The following is a 21,870-nucleotide window of genomic DNA, read 5'->3' as shown; positions in this document are numbered from 1 at the left end:
TAACGCATAAGCCGATTTGTTTAGTTTTTTACATACTTCTTCGATATGAGAAGACCATGATAATTGACTGTCAACAGTAAGGCCAAGGAACTTTGTCGTTTGAACTTCGTCAATATTTTGACTATTATATTGTATGTTAAGATTAGGTGGTATTTTTCTATTATAAAATTGCATAACTTTAGTTTTCATTAAATTAATTTTTAAATTATTAGTTTCTAACCATTGAATTATATCATTTATTGTATTATTTATGTCATATTCGTACTCCTTCGGGTCGTCACATTTAATAATTGCAGTGCTATCGTCTGCAAATAGTACCATTTTTTGCTGTACTTTTTGAGGTAAATCATTAATATAAATGAGAAACAGAAGCGGCCCAAGGACGCTTCCTTGAGGAACGCCGAACTTGTTTATTCTATATCCTGACAGATGATTGATTTCTTGCTTTTTTTTTGGGACAAATACTGGTTATTTCCACGCATTGGCTTCTGTTATCTAAGTAAGATTTTATTAAATTTAATACATTTCCTCTGATGCCGTACGTATTTAATTTGTTCAATAGTCTATTGCGATTAACAAAGTCAAATGCTTGTGTCATATCGGTATACACTACGCATACAGGGTTCCTCTTATCCACATTTTTCATTACAATGTCCAGCATATCATATATCGCCATACTAATTGTCTTATTCTTTCTAAATCCCTTTTGTTCGTCACATAAAATTTTATATTTAGTCAAGTAATTGTAAATGGAGTCATATAAATATTTTTCAAAAATCTTTGTAAAAATTGTTCCAAGTGCCACTGGCCTAAAATTAGACATAATTTTTTTATCCCCTTTTTATGTAGTGGTTTTATAATAGTTGGTTTAAGTTTATCAGGATAAATACCAGCAGAAATGCACATATTGATGAGAAAACATACATTAATAATAACTTAATAAAAACAAGACATTCGTTTTTGAATACGCAAAGGGGTACTCCCTCATGCTTCCCCTTGCTCTGCCCCTGAGGGGAGCACCTATTTCGTGTTGTCGACACTTACAAATTATTATTCGTGGTCATGAAATGTTCTGCGAATTTATTCCTGATCTGGATTGCTGTTAAAGATGAACGTCGCGCAATATTCTTCATTGGCTTGAAAGCGCCTTCGCCTTCTCCAATGTCTTTTCTCCAAGTTCCAGGATTTGTTATTCCTCCATTGACGACTGTGTCAGTGTAGCCCGATGGGGTATAAATTGACCGTGAGTTTGAATTTTTTCTCAAAAAGTTATGTAATAAAGCACATGTCATTACAACTCCTGAAGCTTCGCTTGGTTGTAGAGCTATAGGTTTTCTAAGTACTCGAAATCGTGCAGACATAACACCAAATGCGTTTTCCACAACAATACGAACATATGGCAAGCAATTAAATCTCCTTGTTCTTGGATTTTCAACCATTACAGTATTAAAAATAATGATAAAATTACTTGTAAAGGCCTATGCAAACAATGCAATGCATTAATAACTGTATTGATTTCTTGGCCTGTTGATAAAATAGCTCAATGTGTTTGCAATGTAATAAACTATGATGTTTTATTTACGCATGTCTCTGTCAAAAAAATTAAATTATCACCATTAAAACGAATTGATATGTCTGCTGATCTAAAATACGAATCGGCGATTGCATATCGTAACATGTTGGCAAATGAAGTAATGCAGCCTGGTGATCCTGAACCTTCGCATCTACCGACGGTTGGCTGCTTAAGGCAAATCATTTTACGTGTCTCTTCACCTCAATAACCAATCACAGATTCCGAATTATTTGGAATATTATCGGAAAACGTAATAGATGAATTGGACACCGATAATGATGGTGAGTCTGATTTTGAGTTTGTCGAAGAAGATACTCAACAAAATTATGTTGCGGTTGATGAAGCATGGATGCCCGGAAACCCACAAAACTCCAACGAATTCCCATTCTTGAAGTCCCCCGGAATGATAGAAGATGTTGGTGATGAGCCCATTCAATATTTCGATGCATTATGCACATCCCAGCTTTTGGAATTACTTAAGAGACTGTGCCAATGGCAGAAAAATATCTTGGAAGCCTGTAACATGTCAAGAAATGAAACTTTTTTTTGGTCTTATATTTCATATGGGATTTGTAAAAATAAATAGCTTCAATGATTATTGAAAAAACGATGAGTATTTTAATCAAACGATATTTCGAAAGTCAATGTCAAGGAATCGATTCATGTTAATATTAAGAATGCTATGTGTCTGTCGGACAAGTGACGTGTAGTTATGATAAAGTAAAAAATATTATCGCCTACTTCAATGAAAAAATGATATCTGTATATTCCTCTACACAAAAAATAACAATTGACGAATCAATGATGTTGTGGAGGGGGTGATTAGCATTTAGACAGCATATGAAGGGGAAGCGTCATAAATACGGCCTAAAGTTCTACGCACTGGCTGACCAGCTCGGAGTTATTATGAAATTACATTTATATGGCGGTGCATCTGAAAATCTTGTAGGCGGCAAAAATCACGTGCAAAAAGTAGTAGACCATCTGCTTTTAAATTTTATAAATGTAGGACACCATTTATTCATAGACAACTTTTATACAAGCGTAAGTTTAGTCGAAAAATTATATGCTTACAAAACCTTTTGCACAGGCACGCTTCGATAGAAGAGGAAAAATAACCCAAGAGAAATCGAATTAGGTAAATTAAAAACAGGAGAATTATGTATTGTTCACAAGAATAATATATGTGTGTTAAAATGGAAAGACCATTAGGGTCATATCAAGTAAATATAATGGAAAGAGCTATGGCAGATTTTTAGGTCAAGGTTTTAAAAGCGTCTATATATGTCGGCTATACCAAAAATCATAAAATATTTTTCAATAAATTATCAAAATATCAATACCATTTCACAACTAGCTAGATAAAAGAGTGATAATTAAAAATAGCTATTATGATACCTATTTGATTTTCTATAGAACTCGCCATTTGTTGTTGTCACAGTGTTGACAGCCTTAAAAATGTTTTTTGTGTGTATTACAATACATCAATATTATTTTTCTTGATTGAAGGATTTAACAGATTTTCAATATAAACAAGTCTATTGTTTTTGCTTTTTATAAATTCATATTAGATAGCTTTGCAATGAAATGCAGCCATAATAAAGCCTCCTTGACCGTTGATGGACAGGAAGCTAGCTAAAAGGCTGCCAATCAGAGCTGTCAAAAAAAAAATGACATTTCTTTTCATTCTTTCCGATTTGAGTTTTCATTTCACACATCTCACTCGCTTGCGCCCGCGTTTCGTTGTGTTCTGTGTATTTTCGTAGCTTTCCCCGTCTTCTGTTTTTTTTTGACCCGGACTGCCCAAGGACTCTGATTTTGCTTTTTTGAATACGACTTGGATTGTTATTTTGGACTCTGATATTGCCTATCTGTGACTTGTGCGTGCTTATCCGGATATTGTTTGTGTACCTGCCTACCCGGCATACATACTTTCTGCCAAAATGAGTAGACTTCGACGTGGCCGTGGCAGATCCTTTGAAGATACACGTATTTTGTGTGTTAACTGCAACATATGTGTTAATAGACTACGCCGTTATCCGGCTTTAGACCTGAATCCCCGAGTTACAGCTTTACTCGCAAGTTGGGTCTATCCAAAAGATGTAAGTATTTTATTATTACTTATAATATATATATGTATAATGTTAGGTATGTCTTTTTAGCTTGTGGGTATCTTACCTTTTCCATGTATGTAGGTATATACTTGAAGTTGCCTGTTTCATTAAGTATAATTAATTTGTTTCAAAAATCAAGTAGAACAGATCTGTATATATTTTTTATGAGAAAACTCCTAGATTGGCTTTTTACGGCTTATGTCTAGTCTAAGAAGTATTCATTATAGTCACCCATTTAATTAATGTAATTGTTTCTCTTCCAGATGAATGAGAATGACTTCGTATGTGAAGCATGCAGAGATCTTTTGATATTTGCAATAAATGATAATTTGCAACAAGAAGTTACCAGTGGTGATGGAGAACAAGCTGGATCTAGTCAGAGGGGCCACACTAATGTGTGCCTTCTTTGCGGTTGTTCAATTACACAAAGGCAAAGTGACAGGATACTAAGAGACAATCCTAATGAACTCCATCAATCTATGATAGACATAATCAAGAACAAAGTAGCGCCACGGCAGGTAAATAAAACAAATATTTGCTTTTCTTTTTCTTGAGCGATCAACACTGGTGTTAGATTTTTGCATACAAATACTCAGGCTCCAAAGTCTTAAACTTGCCTGCCTAAGAACACACCCAATGTACTTTACTTGAAAATTAATTATGAGTCTTGTTACTTGAAATAAAATAATTCTTGAAATAAATTAATATGTAAGAATAAAAAGCTACTACAATCAGCTTTATCTGCATTACACATGGATATGGTAGAAGTACTATTTATTTCAACTGCAAATTATAAAAAAAATATATTTTCAGGTAACAACTACCGATAGAGTATGTCATGCATGTTGGCTGAGAACTCAAAGAGAAGTACGTAGAATGCATCATGTGGACAGTGAACATGGACAACAATCTGCATCAGACATTTCACAAGATCGGGAGGAGTCTTCTGATTTAAATGAAAGAAGACCTGAGGGTGTGGAAGATGAAACAATCACACAAACGATTTTAATACCTGGATATAAAAGAGCTGCAAACAACAATAAAAGGTGTGTTTTTCTCAATTGCCCTCAAACAACACTGAGAAGCATATCAGATAATTTTCGTGCTCTTTTGATTAAAGATCATAGGTTTTATATACCTAAATTAGCTCGTATATGCGATGATCATATAAATAGCAATTTGTGGGGTACACTTTTCGAAGCTGATAACTCCATTGAAACATTTAGTGCTGATCAAATAGCACATGTTTTTTAATTTGTCAATTCTTTAAATGTGACAATAGATTTTGAAAACCCATTAGAAATGGATGATCAGCTATTTCGCTACTGGATTGGGTATACAAAGGATCAATTCCGTACACTATTAGAAGAAATGCCTCGATTGAGTGAAATTAGAAAAGGGACAGTGGGTTTAGCCATACTGTTAATTAAAATGAGAACTGGAGACTCAGATGAAAGAATCTCTTTATTAATTGGAATGCCAAGAAGAACAATGGAGACATTAATGCATAAAGTGCGTGAAATTCTTGTACAAGACTTTGTTCCTTCCAATTTAGGCATCAATCATATATCAAGAGAACAGTTGCGTCAACACTCTCTATCAATCCCTGAAGGTTTATATGGGAATGGAAGTAATGCCATTGTTATTTATGATGGTACATACATTTACGAGTATATTCATAAAAGTTCCAATTACATGTTCCAAAAACAAACTTATTCCCTACATAAATACCGAAACTTGGTTAAACCTTTCTTGATTGTGGCATGTGATGGTTATATTATTGATATTTTCGGCCCATACAAGGCAACTACATCAGATGCTGATATTATGAAAAGCCTCTTTTCAGAAGGATCTGCTCTAAGATCATATTTTTTAGAAGATGATGTGTTCATTTTAGACCGTGGTTTCAGGGATAGTATTAGTTTATTAGAAGGATGTGGGTATAGAACTTGGACACCAGATACACTTTTAGAAGGAGAACGCCAACTTACTACAGCTCAAGCCAATGAGAGTCGCTGCGTAACACTGTGTAGATGGGTAGTAGAGGCTGTAAATGGTCATTTCAAAACTAATTTTAAATTATTTAGACAAGAATACTTTCACTTGGCTCTGCCTAACTTATGTGAACTTTTTTCAATTGCAGCGGCTCTATTAAATAGGTTTGGTGTTCGATTTCAAGACAATGTGTACGTAAATGAAATATTAGAGATAATAAGAGAACGTAAAACACTTGAAAATAATTTATCAAATAAAATTGATGAATTAAATATGAATAGACGCACATCCTTCTTTGAAAGCATCACAGCTGATAGAAATAATATTTCATATTTCCCTGTAATGGAAGAGAGAGATTTAATATTATTCGCTCTTGGAACTTACCAGATTAGGCAAGCCCGGTCATACTATGGGGAACATATTAGAAGTCATGGGGGATACAGGATAGAAGTGAGTAGAGAACATGTGCGGTCATCTGAATATGATCTTAGAGGCAGTGATGATGCTACTTTAATAAGAGGTAGAATAAAATCGAGGCATGTAAGCCGTAAACAATATTATGTCTATGTTTTAATAGAAAATAATATACCTGGGCGGACTGGTATTACTGAATATTGCTGTAGTTGCCTTGTTGGTCGACGTACCGTTGGATGCTGTGCTCACGTAATGACTATAGTTTGGTATTTGGGATGGGCAAGATACCAACCAAATGTCTTTGCACCAGCAGCATTTTTGGATGATGTATTAGTTTTAGAGAATGAAGAGGAATAAAATAATGTAAAATTAAATCTTGTTTTTCATTTACTACTTTTCCCTACCTTAACCATACATAAGAGAGACCTCAAACCAATTTTCTATAATAAATACCTATATGGTAATCAAACATTTTACAAACTGTGGCATGCTAATATTATATACTTAAGCTACAGTTACACATGCTCATTACTAGCACGAAAGCATGCCACTATTGAGCAATTGCTACTTAGTGGTATGTGTGTCGAAACATTGCTAATAATTAGCATGCTAATTACGAGTATGCTCAAAAATCGACGGCCGTGCGATTTTTGGGCATGCTACCTGCGGCGCGGGTGGAAGGGGGCGTGCTTTTAGCGCGTGTAAACAGGTTTGCTTATTGAGCATGCTAATAGCGATCAGTCGTTCACAGTAGATGCGCGTGCACAATTTCTCGCCAAAAATGTCTCGCTGGGGCGATGAAAAAACGTTGAAATTTGTAATTTTATATCGGAACAACGAGTGCCTATGGAATCCGCATATACCACAGTACAAAAACAATATTGCAAGAAATAATGCATATCAAGATTTATTAACCAACATGGACGATCCTACTTTGACTGTGAAAATTATAAAATCAAAAATCAAGAACTTGAGGTCCGTTTACCACAGCGAATTAAAAAAAATTGAGAATTCCAAGCGATCCGGTTCTGGTGCCGCTACTGTGTACAACCCATCTATGTCCTGGTTTCACGAAATGCATTCTTTCCTTGGAGACACTGGCGATTACAGGGACCCTATTTCTATGGAATTGGTGAGTTTTGGTTTACAATACTTAAATAAAAATGCACGTAACTGTTAGTAACACACAATTATTTAATATCATAGAATAAGTAGTACAGCATTTTCTATGTAGTTATTAATTTAAATCATATGACCTTGCCACGGTACCGCCTCTGTAGTTTCAAAGAGCTGCGCATAGGTGTCTCTTATCGCTCCTGCCTGTCGAGAAGCGTGGTTAGCGTAGCGTGTAGGTGGTAAGCCTTCCAAAGCAGTCCGTAGTTGTGCCCTCCATGATCCTGGTACCACAACACGTTGTTGTGTATCTTCAAAGTCGACGCATCTTTGCGTGATGTACATATCAGATGTTTTCCGAAGCCAATTGTGTAAAGAGCAGGCAGCTAATGTAATTCTATCGACATTTTTGGGGGCCATATCTATGGCATCCATAAAAACTCGAAATCGTGTCACTAAAATACCAAACGCATTTTCAACGATTCGTCTGGCTCTCGATAAACGGTAGTTAAATATTTTTTCTTTACGCGTTGGAGTTGTTCGATAGGGCTTCATAAGGTATGACTTTAGAGGAAAAGCAGCGTCTGCCACAATAACTGATTGGTCCGGAAAATTGAGAGAATTATTTTCCAAAGCTTGTGCTAAATTAGATTTTTGATAAACACCTCCATCAGAAGCTCTACCATTAGTCCCAACATTTACGTATGAAAAACAATAGTCATCATCAACTAATGCCAGAAGTATGATGCTATGAGCGCCCTTGTAGTTATAGTAGTCAGAAGTATCATCAGGGGCGAATATATTTATATGTTTGCCATCCAACGCTCCGACACAACCTGGAAAGTTCCATTTAGTTCTAAATCCATGTTCAATGCGTTTCCAATCTTCAGAACCGGGAATCTGTAAAAAAAACAAATAAGTATTTTATAAACTTAATATATTTTTTTTACAGATACAAGACAGAGACGAGCCATCGCAAGATTCACAACCAAGTGACGCTGTTTCATATTCAAACTCGTTGACGCCGCAATCGATGAATGTGTTATCACCCTCTCCTAGTCCAACTACAGAAGATCGATCACAATCGCGTTCATCTAATAACTCATCAACACGACGTAGAAAAAGAAGCTTACAAGAAGAACCCATTACATATGCTCTCGATCGTTTACAAAATATTAGTTCTGCTATAAATGCACCGCCTAATTACGACGAATTCCATTATTTTGCTCAAAATGTTGCAGCTCAATTGCGAACTCTACCATTGTACGACGCATTAGATGTACAACATGAGATCCAAACAATTCTGACTGCAGCAAGACGTCGACGCCAGTACCCAAATTTGTCTCCCTTTACACAAACAATGACTTTCATACCTCCCAGTACAAACACAAATACAGTCACTTACACACCTCCTACTACAAACACACAGACAATGACTTTCATACCTCCCAGTACAAACACAAATACAGTCACTTACACTCCTCCTACTACAAACACACAGACAATGACTTTCATACCTCCCAGTACAAACACAAATACAGTCACTTACACTCCTCCTACTACAAACACACAGACAATGACTTTCATACCTCCCAGTACAAACACAAATACAGTCACTTACACACTTCCTTACGCGTTATCCCAATCAGATTCTACTGTCTCTGAAGAAGATTTGTTGAACAAAGCATGGAAAATGTGTTAAAGTTAAATTTAGTTTAGTAAGTTTTTAATCTAGATTTTAAACAATAAATACTTGATTTAAACTAATAATCACTGGTTTACTTTACTTACCCGCATATAATCCTTCAGAACATTGTATATTGCATCACACACTTCAGGTATAAATAGAGATATAGTAGACCTTGCAACTCTGTGAAGTGCTTCTAATGTGTATAACGAATCTCCAGTTGCTAGATACCTCAATGTCACTTCCAGTTTCACTTTTGGTGGAATAGCATTTCGCATGTGTGTATCTTGTTTCTTTATAGCGCTTTCAACTTTAGATAGTAACTCGTCAAACTGATGCGGTAACATGCGCAAATGATTTTTGTAACCATCAATATCTTCTTCTCGCATTTCTACTAGCAATCGAGTACTTGCTCCAAGTTGTTCCCTTCTACTTAGCCAATCACGGACCCAAATCTTCCTATTCCTTTTACATTGGTTTTTTCTCTTTCTACCTGAGAGAAGTCTTCGGATGCATTGCAACGATAGCAAAAGAATAACTTTATTAAGCTCCGTACGGATGGTTGTTTCATCGTCCATGGTTTTGTTTGAACTAACAAAGAGCATGCTAAAATCGCATTTGTGTTGGAGTGTTTGCTTTGAGCATGCTTATTTAGTAGCATACTTAAAACTAGCATGCTTATTGCTAGCAAATGTAAACAGTTCATAAGCATACTCATATTAAGCATACTAATAGCACGTTTTTTAGCATGCTAGTAATGAGCATGTGTAACTGTACCTTTACCTAAATATCATTTGTAGTCACTGATACGAATGGTACCTAACCATAAGTGCTGTAGCTTAACATGCGTAATTGTGAATAATATGCCTTACTCAGTTTCCGTAGTAAAGTATTTGATACAACATAAACTAATATTAAGGTTGATGGTGACATAACCTACAAAACTTCAAAACAGTATATTTCAAAAACCTGAAGTCATACGGCTATATAGTTTTTTTCACCAAGATCCAGAAAATAAGCTCTATTAGGCAAGATATATTTCATTCGTAGACGCTAACTTTAGACATGACCTAAAATGATGTATGGGAAGCTGCCATAGATCTTTAGAACACACGAGAAATCGACAAGGTACATTTAAATTAAAGCCTCAAATGGTTATCAAATATAATAAAGGTATGAAAGCAATCGATCGTCTTGACCAAATGCTCTCATCATATATCATCATGGGTCTGCAGATGGCGTGCTTTTGCCGCCATATATTATTTATAAAAGCACTCATCTATATAACACGTGGAAAGAAAGAGCACCATGTGGACCACCATGTTGTAGTGAGCCATGCTGCTCCCGTGGAACACGATTTAATAGAACTTCAAATGGCTGGTTGGATACTGCTACATTTAGAGACCGGTTTATATCTAGTTTTTTGCCTCATGCTAAACGACTAAATGGCCACAAGGTACTAATATTATTACATTCGCACTTATTTATTTCTTTTTTCTCTCTCACTCGCCCTATAACTAGTAGGGGGAAGTCCCGTAACGCCGGACGGCACCTAGCGCCGGACACTCGTACTATTCAAGCGAGTACAAATCAGTTCGATTCAAAATACAAGTGAAAGGGGTGCTGGGGCATACAGGTACAAGATCACGCGCCGTGCCTCGCCAGCGACGCACACGGCCGCGGCAGGAGTAACCATTTGCTGTTTTAGGCTCGAAATCACGGCGTCACCTAAATATTAATGTAAGTAATTCTAGTATATTTATGCATTTACATTTGAGTGGTATTCAAAGATAAAATCAGTACTCGATTGTTATCCGTAAAATGGTAGAATATTATTACATCTTTTAAACAATTTTAGTAGGTATCATCTAATGAACGAAAATGTGTGTCCCTTAGCACCGGACACTAAGTCGTCCCTTAGTGCCGGACAGTAAACATATTGATATTTCTTGTAAGAAATTACGTATTTTATTCTAATTATTTAATTTTGTTTTAGAGTAAAGAAGAAAGAAGATAGTTAAAATGGAAGAGAAAAAAAAGAAAGGATCCTGGGATCCACAGAGCTTACAAACTGCTATTGATAAGGTTATGTCAAAAGAACTGAGTGTAAGACAAGCTGCAATGCGATACAATATTCCTAAAAGCACTATACATTAAATAAAGGCCCTAAATCGAGAAGAAGTAACAATGAAACCAAAGTTAGGTAGATTCACTAACACCTTCTCAGCAGAGTATGAAGAAGTCTTGGTGGACCACATTAAAGATTTATCGAATAGATGCATGCCGCTCATGAAAAAGAAGTTTCTAAAATTAGCATACGACTTAGCTGAAGTCATGAAGATTCCTCATCGATTTAATAAAGAAAAAGGCAGTGCTGATAAATAAAAAATAAAAGTAGCAATAAAAAATCATGACTTCATGAAAAGGCATTCTGACATTTTGTTGAGAACACCGGAATCGACAAGCATGATGCGCCCCGTAGGATTTAACAAACCACGAGTGGATCTCTTCTACGACAACTTTGAAAAGCTGATGAAACAGTACAACATTCACACCCTCAAGAATTTATAACTGTGATGAAACTGGTGTCAGTTGCGTGCACAAATATTCGTCCGGTACTAGGTGCCACTTTTTAAAATTATGTTTTTTGTTACCAAAGTTTGTTTGATAGTATTAATTATTTTTTAGCAGAGGTTGCATTTTTGTTAAATTAATTTGATTTCTAACTTTGTTATCTAATATAAGTCATAATTTTATAAACATTCCTTAAATATTTTATGTTTTATTTTGAAATAACCTTAGGTGTCCGCCACTGGGGGACTTCCCCCTACATTTATCTCCTCTTCGTGTGGCTTCGCTGAGCTCATCTAAGGTTCTGGCAGAATCATCAGCGTCGCGGTGCCTACACCTGCGACATTATGCTGAGTCACGACCTTTTCACTGTCCATCATTGTTTGTGGTACATTCATGAACATTGCGCATTCACATTGTTTATTACTGTTAATTATGTATTTGTCCAACTAATGTATTGTGATGGTGAATAAAGCTTTTATCTATCTATCTATCTATCTAATAGGTGATAATTTATCCTCTCATCTAGATAATGACGTTTTGCGACTTTGCCAAGAAAACAATATTTCCTTTATCTGCCTGGTGCCTAACTCCACCCACCTTCTCCAGCCTTTGGACGTGGCGTTTTTTCGGCCAATGAAGGAGGCATGGCGTCATGTCTTAACAAAATGGAAGAAGCACGTGGTGATGATATTTCTTGTGCCAATGATTTCTATGATGCACTGAAAGACATTAACAAGACCCGACTTTATCTTATATCTTCGAATGACATAACAAACGTGGCTAAAACTTTACCAAAGAAAATTTCAACTCTTGTGGGCACTAAGAATGTACACCAAATTTTCACGACAGTTCGAGGAGAAATACAATACAGAAATTTAAGCTGTTTCTGTAAGAGAGGAAACTGTGACTGTCTATCTCCAAAAGTATATCGACCAGTTGAAACTCAAGCTGTCTTTGTTTCTGACGATATTGATAATCCTGACGATGCATTAGCTAATGTCTATGAAGAAAGAAGAGACGAAGTCAGAAGTGTGTCCCAGATTCTGGCTCGTTCAGACTCTGATGAGGATCTACCACTTATTACTTACAAAATATCTCAGAAGTCACCTTCACCTTTAAAAGAAATTGAAATGTCTGATCTATGCCAGCCTCGTCAGAAGAACTGGTATAGCATTGTTTATACGCCGGAAGGTTCTGATGACGATATAGAAGCCCCAAATAAATAGGGCGGTTCAGCGTGGAGATTATTTACTTATAAATGTGCCTGCTACAAAAGGGAAGATTTTTAAATATGTTTGTGTAGTCAATGATTTACATGACGATGGGGAACTACGAGTTACATTTTTACGTTGTGTTAAAGGAAATAGAGTATTTCGTCTCGATAAAAACGACATATCTGATATTGACTATAAAGATATTGTTAAAATTCTTCCTGAACTTAAAATTGATATGAAGCGGAGACAACAGTACTTCGAATTCCTTATGGACATTGACGTTTTGGAAAAGTAATTTTTGATTTGGTATTTCATATTGAGCCTTATACGAGTTTTCTTAATACCTATATTTGTGGCCGTCCAAGCGAAAAAGGCCCACTGAGCACTTTCTAGTTTCCGAGATATTTGAGATTTTGTGAAAAAAGGTGGAAAATTGGCAGTGATTTTAATAGATTTTAATGCAACATGCAATGGGCTACATTTTCGTATAATAATCGTCTGTAAATAACGAACACAACGTGAGAAAATTGCAATTATATGTTTAGTGAAAAGGGACCAGTTATCAACACTCTTTAAATTGAATGATTGAAATTGAATTCTATAATGATAATGAGTTAAATAACAACTAATGTCGATGTTTAACCAACCACAAAGACATCTACTGTCAACAGCGATATTTTATAATAGAGAATTTCCCCGGCATTTATTTAGGCGAGTAGTAGGGACTTTTAGGGCCGGCGCCCACTGCCGGCACGGCACGGCATGTCATGGCAAAGGATTTTAATACTAATTAAATTATTTTGAATCTTATTTCAATAAGTTTAGAATTTATGTTACTTTATTTTGATACCACGATGCCGCGACGTGCCACAGGATGCCGCGGCATGACGCGACACGCCGCAGCATGCGGCGGTATGACGTGTCTTGCCTTTTCATTCCACAGGATTCCGCGGCACGCCATTGCATCCCGTGAGACGTATGGGTCATTTTGGGGTCGAGGAATTATGATTGCTAGCTAGTTGAAATAAGGTTGAAACTTGTGCAGCATTTCGATGGAGCGCATTCCGGTCGGTGCGCGGGGGCAAGGGAGGGAGAAAACGCACTGGCGTGCACGATTTTTTCTCTCACACTGACTGAGCGTGGCAAGTAATTAGCACGTGCGTACGCGATACAGTAAATTACTTCACGTAAAATACGGAAAAATGGATGAAGAGAAACTGATTAATCTGGTTCGTTCGCATGAGTGTATATACGATGTCTCCTCCCGTTTCTACATGGATCAACATATGAAAAGGAACGCATGGCAGAAAATTGCAGAAGAAATGAATAAAACCCGTAAGTTATTTTTTTACTTATTTATTGTCAGAAATAGAAACTAACATCTATTAACAATTTCATTTTGCCAGTACACGTTACCAACATTAGAAAAATATTCCGTGAAACAATCTCTTACAACCATCCCTTCCAGATTATTGAAAACTGTATCATTGGTTCTATCGATTGCATTATTAGTATTAGAGCCGAGTGCTTCCATAGAATGATCATCAATGATAAAGTTATGCAAACACGTACTTGCTAGTATAATGTTGTTAATGTACTTTGGTTGAACTTTTACACCTTTTTGAAATAGTTCGAATCTTTCTTGTAACATTCCAAAAGCATTTTCTACAATACGCCGTGCTCGACTTAAGCGATAATTGAATATCCTTTTTTTTTCATCATTTAAAAGATGTGAGGGGTATGGTCTCATAATATTTTTTGTTAGTGGAAAGGCTTCATCGGCAACAAATACGTGGGGTAATTTTTGAGTTGAATGTGGTAAAGCTTTTTCCGGTGGTATGCTTAAAAAACCATTACGTAGTTTCGAACCAAATTTGGAGCTTTGAAGTATACCGCCATCGCTGTTTCGACCATATGCTCCGGCATCTACAATCACAAATTTGTATTTTGCATCCACGACAGCTAATAAAACGATGCTAAAGAACTTCTTGTAGTTGATATACATACTTCCACTGTTATTAGGAGCTCTAATCTTGAAATGCTTACCATCTATGGCCCCAATGCAGTTAGGAAAATTCCAAAATTTATCAAAGTCGGTTGCAATTGACTGCCATTGTTGGCTCGTGGGTTTCGGCAATGCAGTAGATCTTAATACAGTATATATTGCTTGACAGGTTTCGTGGACTATTTTACGCACAGTAGTGAATCCCATACGATAGCTAAAAGCTAAAGACTTAAAAGAAGCTCCTGTTATTAGATACCTTTAACAAAACAAAAAAAAACATTAGTAGACGTTAAAAAAAACGTGTGTGTGACGTAAAAAGCGTGTGTTATTTAAAATACTTCATTCTTGTTACAGATGAAGAATGTCAGAAGATGTGGAGCTGCCATCGTAACAATTATAGAAAAGCCTTAAAAAACAGGGTGTCCAAAAGCGGTGACGCTGCCAGAAAGAGGCGACCAATTAAATTTGAAAAGGAACTTGAATTTCTGCAAAAGTTTTTTCAAGATAGACCTCAGCTTTCAAATTTAGACTCTTCTTCCGACGATACACAGCTTTCCGAAGATACGCAGAATATCGAAAATACACAACCTCCCGAAACAGCATCAACTGTTAATTTTCCTGAAGCACAATCGCCTGTATCTCAAATGTCATGTTCATCCCATGCATCAGATTCTAGACCAGCTAGACATGTTCGTCAACGATCATACATGTCATCGCAAACACAGTATACGGAAACAACAGCAGAAATATTAAAAAAATACATTGAAAACCAAAAGAAAGAACAACATCCTATGGAGATATTTTTTCAAGCAATGGCGGCAACAGCGAAGACTTTGTCACCAAAATTACAAGCTGAAATAAAACGCGATGTCTTACGTATTGTTACTGATGCAGAAATAAAGCATTTGGAAAATGTGGAGTTAAGTTCAGTTGTGCAGCGAAGTCGTCCTTCAACATCAAGTTCAGGATTCGATATTTCAAATGAATTTCATTCATCTCAGCAATACGCACCAACTTCTGTTGCCAGAACCCATAATACAATAATCGAAAGAAGTAATTTTTCTTCATTTAATAAGCCCGAACAACAATATAACACCGAACAAAACTATGGTACTACTAGGGCATGCATACCGGAATTCCGGAATATCGTAATTCCGGTATCCCGGACAGATTTTTTCGATATTTCAACACCGGAACTGAAGGGACAAATACCGTAATACCGGTATTAAAAAAAAATAATAATAATAATTAAAAATTACACTATATTACACAATAATAATATAATCAGCCGCTAGTTGAACGGCGCTGTTTGGTAAAGAGGCTAGGCTGTTATTTAAACGGCTGTGAGCTGCGACATAGATACGGCTCGGCTTAATCCGAACTATTCCGAACCGAACGCAAGCCGCGAGCCGCGACGCGGCAAGCGCTCCCCGGTCCCCGCGCAGCATTCATTGCAGTCGCCTAAACATCTATAGCGAGTGTGCACGTATGCGGTGTAGTGCGCGGCTTCACGCGACTGTTAATATACAATGTAAGTACTTTTAAATCTTGTTGCATATCTGGAAAGCGAATATTTTATGTTATCAATTATTTTAATTCTGTATAAGTCATTTTGGGTAGTTACTGGAAAGTAAATAAACAGTTCGCCAATGGGCACCGCACCGTCGCCCGCGCTTTCATTCATTTGTTTCTTTTGCGTCTTTATTGATAAAATGGCGGCCAAATTTTTTATTTATGCTAAAAATTATAGCTTATAGTTAAGTTTAAATAAATTAGGTACTTAACAAAAACTGTCATGATTTTCTATTGTATAATCTCGAAGGTTATATACAGGTTGACTATATATAACCAATTAACCAATAAGTTAACCAATTAGTTTTACTTTGTCTACATACTCAGCCCACTATCCTGAAAAACCTAAGCGGCCAACTGCGAAATCGAGAAAAAGAAATCAGATGTTCTGTACATTTTGCTCCCGGTAGGTATTTGATTTCGTACGGAACAGCAAATTGTGTTTTTCAGGATGGCGGACTGAGTGTGTAGACAAATTAAAGCTAATTGGTTAAATGTCAACCGGTATGTAATAAAATAGTAAGTACATAGACTTTTTATACAAGAGATTTGAGTTTCAATATAAAGAGGGAGTCCAGAAATGACCAATAACGTTGAGCGATATGTCATAGTATTATTGTTCATAATATACCTATATCATGCTTTAGCTTGTCTTAAGCTAGCTTAATGCAACTACTTCCTTAACCTCCTAGGGGTGATGCAGATCACATCACCCCAAGGCAAACTGGTATAGAATTCTGATGGTTTTTGTGTTATTGTGCATAAAGTTTGTAATTACTACTTAGTATAAAACAAAGTCGCATTCCGCTGTCTGTCTGTCCCTATGTATGCTTAGATCTTAAAAACTGCGCAACGGATTTAGATTCAAGAAGAAGGTTGTATATAACATGGATCCTTGCGAAGCCGGGGTCGGTCGCTTTAAAATAAAAATGAACAATAATTCAACTGGATATTTGTTATGTCAAAATCATAAATGCATTTTTTTTATTGTTTTAGGTCGACTTTGAATAAAAAAGTTCAATACTTTGAATTCTCTAACAAGAGAACAACCACTAATATCTGGAATCATTTTCTTCGTGCAAGTGATGGTCAAAGCGCAAAGTGCAAAACTTGTCACAAAATATTAAAAATTAGCGGTGGTTCTACTACCGGTTTACATACGCATTTTCGATCAGTACACCCATATTTAAATACAACAAATACAGAAGAGGATAATGAAAATGTTACATCAATAAGTGTACCAGACATCACTCCAGGGACTTCTAAACTACCGGTAGCAGACGCAAAAAAGAGAAAACTCGTGACAGATTTCTTTAGATCCGGTGATTCAATAGAGGTAGTTGTGTCCCGAATGGCAGCATTAGATGGGTGTACCTTTAGATTTCTAACGGAGAGCCAAGATTTGAGAAATGTATTTAAAAAAAGTGGATACGATTTGCCCAAATCATCCAATACAATAGGAAAAATAATATTTACTCAAGCTGAAGAAGTCAAAGCTGCAACTATTACCAAAATATTGGAATTAAAAACAGCCGGAGAAAGATTTGCGTTGACATTGGATGAATGGACGTCTTTGCGTAATAAGCGCTATATGAACATAAATTTACACAGCAAAGGTTTCGGTGGTTTTAATTTTAAAAATCTAGGTCTCGTCAAGATCAGTGGTTCAATGCCAGCTCAGAAAGCGTTTGAATTATTACGAGACCATCTTGCAAAATTCAAAGTCTCTGTGGATGACGACGTCATAAGTCAAACCACTGACGGGGCAAGTGTGATGATCAAAATGGGGACTTATTTCAAAGGATATCACCAGCTGTGTCTCGCTCATGGCATTCAACTGGCTGTTATCGATACTCTTTACAAACTTGGATCTCAAATACCTATTATTCACCATACATCTGATGAGGAATTTGAAAGTGACGACACTTACGAAGACGATGAGGATTTGGCAACAAATGATAGTAGTTTTCAAATTGAAATTCCCACTGCTCGTGCTAGTGTAAAGTTATATCCGGAAGTTATATCAAAAGTTCGAAGCCTGGTAAAGTCGGTAAGAAAATCACCACTCAAAGCAGATACACTCCGAGACTATGTACTCCGGCAACATGGCAAAGAAATACAGTTACAACTAGATTGTCGTACGCGTTGGTCGAGCATGTCTGATATGATTGGGGTATTTTTAAAGTTAAAAGACTCTATTTCGAAAGCTTTAATTGATTGGAAATCAGATATTTCGTTTTCGGAGAATGATATCCAGTGTCTTAACGAGATCCATCACAGCTTGAATGTGGTAAAACTGACAGTTATGTCTTTATGCCGACGTGAAACGACGCTCTATACGGCCGATACTGCATTAAAGTTTATGCTTAAAAAACTAGATGAACAGGACACTTTTTTAAGTAAAAATCTGGCATCGAATTTGCGAAGTCGTATAAAAGCAAGAAGGCTTTTATTAGCAGGTGTGCTTCATTATTTGCATGATGCAGAGGATTTTTTTGCGGAACCAGATAATGACACTTTTCCCAAACCTGATAGTAATGAAATATCTGACATTGTCGTCAATTTACTAAGTCAGCTTAAATACAAAACTACGGCCGCGTTCGCAACGGATGATTCATGCAACAGCCGTGACTCTAATCTCCAATTTGAAAGGTCTGAGGAATCGTTGACGTTGACATTACAAGAACAGCTAGAGAAAGAACTAGAAAAATGTCAACAATTTAACAAGAATAAAGATCAGTCTTCTAACACCAATTTGGACCTTTTGGGATTCGTCCAAATAGAAAAGGCTATATATGATAATGGAGGGCAACGAGGGATATATCTCACAGAGGCATATAAATATTTGATGTGCATTTTACCTACTAGTGTAGAGAGTGAGAGAGTCTTTTCGAGCGCCGGTTATTTTTGTAACCGTCTGCGAAGCTCACTTTCTGATAAAATGTTGCACGCACTATTGTTCTTAAGAACACATTATCAGGAGCAGAGATTACTGGCCAAAATCAAGTAAACTAAAAACGTAGGTGTTCCTATTTGATCTTTAATGTTTGTTGATTTTGTTGTCAAATAGATGTTCAAATATTGTTTTTATTTTTTGTCTACTAATTTTGATATTAGAATTATAAGATCGACACGGAGTCGGAGACGTATTTTTAAAATAAATCTTATTTGATTTGATTTCAATTATGTTTAACGAATGTTGATTTATTTTTTATTTAATTTAATTTTGATATCAGAATTATAAGATCGACAAGGAGTCGGAGAAGTATTTTTAAAATATGTCTTATTTGATCTCAAGTACTTATGTTCAAAATTCAAATTCAAAAATTCTTTATTAAATCAACGTATTACATAATACACAGGTAGCAGAGACCCATCAATTAAGTTAGAAAAAACCTGTGTCTGATGAGTCCCGCTCTTTCACCAGATGTCTTAATGCCTTATCTAAAAATAACATAACAAAAATAATTGTTTTATTCTAAAAACAATATTTTGTATGTCTCTTTTAAACCACACGAGTTAACAATGCCTCAGTATCGTCATAGTCTAGGTTCTGTAACCACGATGATAATGCCAATTTACAATCATAAAGGGTTTTAGCGTAAATTCCTACCTTTTTGTCCAATAACTTATACAAATAGACAGACAATTTATAGTTTTGGTTGGATGCAAACACAGTATTGACAGTTTCTATGTGAATGATTATATTTGGTCTTCTGTTAACTAGGTTATCTTTTATAAATTTTATTGATTTGTGTTGTTTGAGTACAGAATGTAATATATATAGTTGCCTAATAGTCAGTACTTTAGTTTCGGTGTACAGAGAGTGTGTTGGATAGCGGTAAGGCTTAAAGCACATTATTTTTAGTAATGACCGTTGGGCTCGTTCTAGTTCTAGTAGCTTAGACTTGCCAGTACAACCCCATACTGGGATACAATATGTGAGAATTGATTGAACAAGAGATATGTAAATTTTTCGTAATAATTTTATGTCAGCTACGTGCCTAAGGTTTTTAAAGATCCAGGATAGTTTCCTTACTCTAGCCGTTACAGATTCTACATGGGAATGCCAATTAATGTTCTGATCGATTACTACACCAAGGTACTTTGCAGCTTTTACTTTGGTAATGATCATGCAACTACAAGGCTCCTGAGAACTCCGACAGTCATGAAGCTTTAATGTTGAACTTTCAGGTGGTTGGGAATCATTACGAATAGAAAAGGCAATATAATTAGTTTTAGAAATATTTAAGGTAAGGATGTTAGATTTTAACCAATTGTTAGCTGTTTTTAGTCCTTGTTCTGCGAGCTCATACACATTTTCCCAAGAGTCACCCGAAAAGACAATGGCTGTGTCGTCTGCATAGGAGAACACCTGACCTCCTCTCAGATTTAACTCGCATAAGCTATTTATATAAATGAGAAAAAGAGTAGGGCCAAGTACACTGCCTTGAGGGACACCATGTGTTATCAACCCATCCTCGCTCAAGAACTGTCCTACTTTAACTTTTTGTCTCCGATCGTGTAGGTAGTCTGAAAACAGTTTTAGAGGTGCACCCCGTATTCCTATATGTTCGAGCTTTTGCAGAAGTATTGGTACCGACACCGTATCAAATGCATTTTTTAAGTCTAGGAATACGGAAATGCATTTTTTCCTAGAATCTAGTTGTGAGACCACCAATTTAGTGAAGTCAGACACTGTATCTTCCGTACTACGGCCAGATCTAAATCCGTATTGACGTATGTTTAACGAATGTTGACTTAATTTTTATTTGATTTAATTTTGATATTAGAGTTATAAGATCGACAAGGAGTCGGAGAAGTATTTTTAAAATATGTCTTATTTGATTTGATCTCAAGTACTTATGTTTAACGAATGTTGACTTAATTTTTATTTGATTTAATTTTGATATTAGAGTTATAAGATCGACACGGAGTCGGAGACGTATTTTTAAAATATGTCTTATTTGATTTGATCTCAAGTATGTTTAAAGAATGTTGATTTAATTTTTATTTAATTTAATTTTGATATTAGAAGAAAATAAAAGACTGAATAGACGATTGTTCTTTTATTTAAACACACTATGTATGTTATCTTATAATAAGTATAGATTTATAGAATAAAAACAAATGGTGCCAATTCCGGTACCAGTACCGGAATTCCGGTATTAGGTCTCTAGTACCGAAACTCAATTCCGGTATTGATAACTTTCCGGTATTGCATGCCCTAGGTACTACTCATACACAATACATACCTACTCCTATATCCAGACATCAAAATAATAGTGATATAATATATAACAATAATTCCAGTATTAAATTACCGGACTATGAAAACTAAATTTTTTATAATACTTTCGCTTTTATCATACTGTACTGTAGGTACATTTGTGATCATAGATAGCTGATTATAAAAATAAACAATTACCAAATAAATTGTTAGGTTAACTCTCAAAAATTTGTTAGGTTATTCTGCTAAACTGTTTCAACCGAAGTGGTTAAGTTTAGTATGTGTCAGGATGGCTGACCAAAATGGAATATTGAAATATAACTAAACGAATTGGGTAGTATCTATTTTATATCATTTGGTACCTTTAACACGACATCTA

The 21,870-nt window shown here is 35.9% G+C and overlaps 5 protein-coding genes across 5 annotated transcripts; 4 read left to right on the top strand and 1 right to left on the bottom strand.

The window, feature by feature from the left end:
- The first annotated feature begins 2,326 nt into the window (after positions 1-2,326).
- On the top strand, positions 2,327-5,325 carry LOC132903317 (uncharacterized). Its single transcript, XM_060951334.1, has 3 exons — positions 2,327-3,675; positions 3,951-4,205; positions 4,501-5,325. The coding sequence occupies exons 1-3, from the start codon at positions 3,517-3,519 to the stop codon at positions 4,939-4,941; spliced, it is 855 nt and encodes a 284-aa protein (XP_060807317.1). The 5' UTR covers positions 2,327-3,516; the 3' UTR covers positions 4,942-5,325.
- Positions 5,326-6,834: 1,509 nt separating this feature from the next.
- Positions 6,835-9,672, top strand: LOC132903294 (uncharacterized). Its single transcript, XM_060951213.1, has 2 exons — positions 6,835-7,228; positions 8,162-9,672. Exons 1-2 carry the CDS (start codon positions 6,851-6,853, stop codon positions 8,909-8,911), a joined length of 1,128 nt encoding a protein of 375 aa, XP_060807196.1. The 5' UTR covers positions 6,835-6,850; the 3' UTR covers positions 8,912-9,672.
- Positions 7,271-9,501, bottom strand: LOC132903293 (uncharacterized). The gene is made up of 2 exons (XM_060951212.1): positions 9,001-9,501; positions 7,271-8,109 (listed from the first exon to the last, which is right to left on the bottom strand). The coding sequence occupies exons 1-2, from the start codon at positions 9,499-9,501 to the stop codon at positions 7,339-7,341; spliced, it is 1,272 nt and encodes a 423-aa protein (XP_060807195.1). The 3' UTR covers positions 7,271-7,338.
- Positions 9,673-13,856: 4,184 nt separating the features above from the next.
- Positions 13,857-21,602, top strand: LOC106139458 (uncharacterized). The gene is made up of 3 exons (XM_060951405.1): positions 13,857-14,019; positions 15,044-15,799; positions 21,493-21,602. Exons 1-3 carry the CDS (start codon positions 13,887-13,889, stop codon positions 21,600-21,602), a joined length of 999 nt encoding a protein of 332 aa, XP_060807388.1. The 5' UTR covers positions 13,857-13,886.
- Positions 15,826-21,495, top strand: LOC132903292 (uncharacterized). Its single transcript, XM_060951206.1, has 2 exons — positions 15,826-16,220; positions 17,258-21,495. Coding segments are annotated over exons 1-2 (2,016 nt in total). The 5' UTR covers positions 15,826-16,218; the 3' UTR covers positions 19,272-21,495.
- Positions 21,603-21,870: the final 268 nt, after the last annotated feature.

Source organism: Amyelois transitella, chromosome 24, assembly GCF_032362555.1.
Source record: "Amyelois transitella isolate CPQ chromosome 24, ilAmyTran1.1, whole genome shotgun sequence".
In the NCBI taxonomy this organism is placed as follows: Eukaryota; Metazoa; Arthropoda; class Insecta; order Lepidoptera; family Pyralidae; genus Amyelois; species Amyelois transitella.
This window is presented reverse-complemented; position numbering and strand designations above follow the sequence as displayed.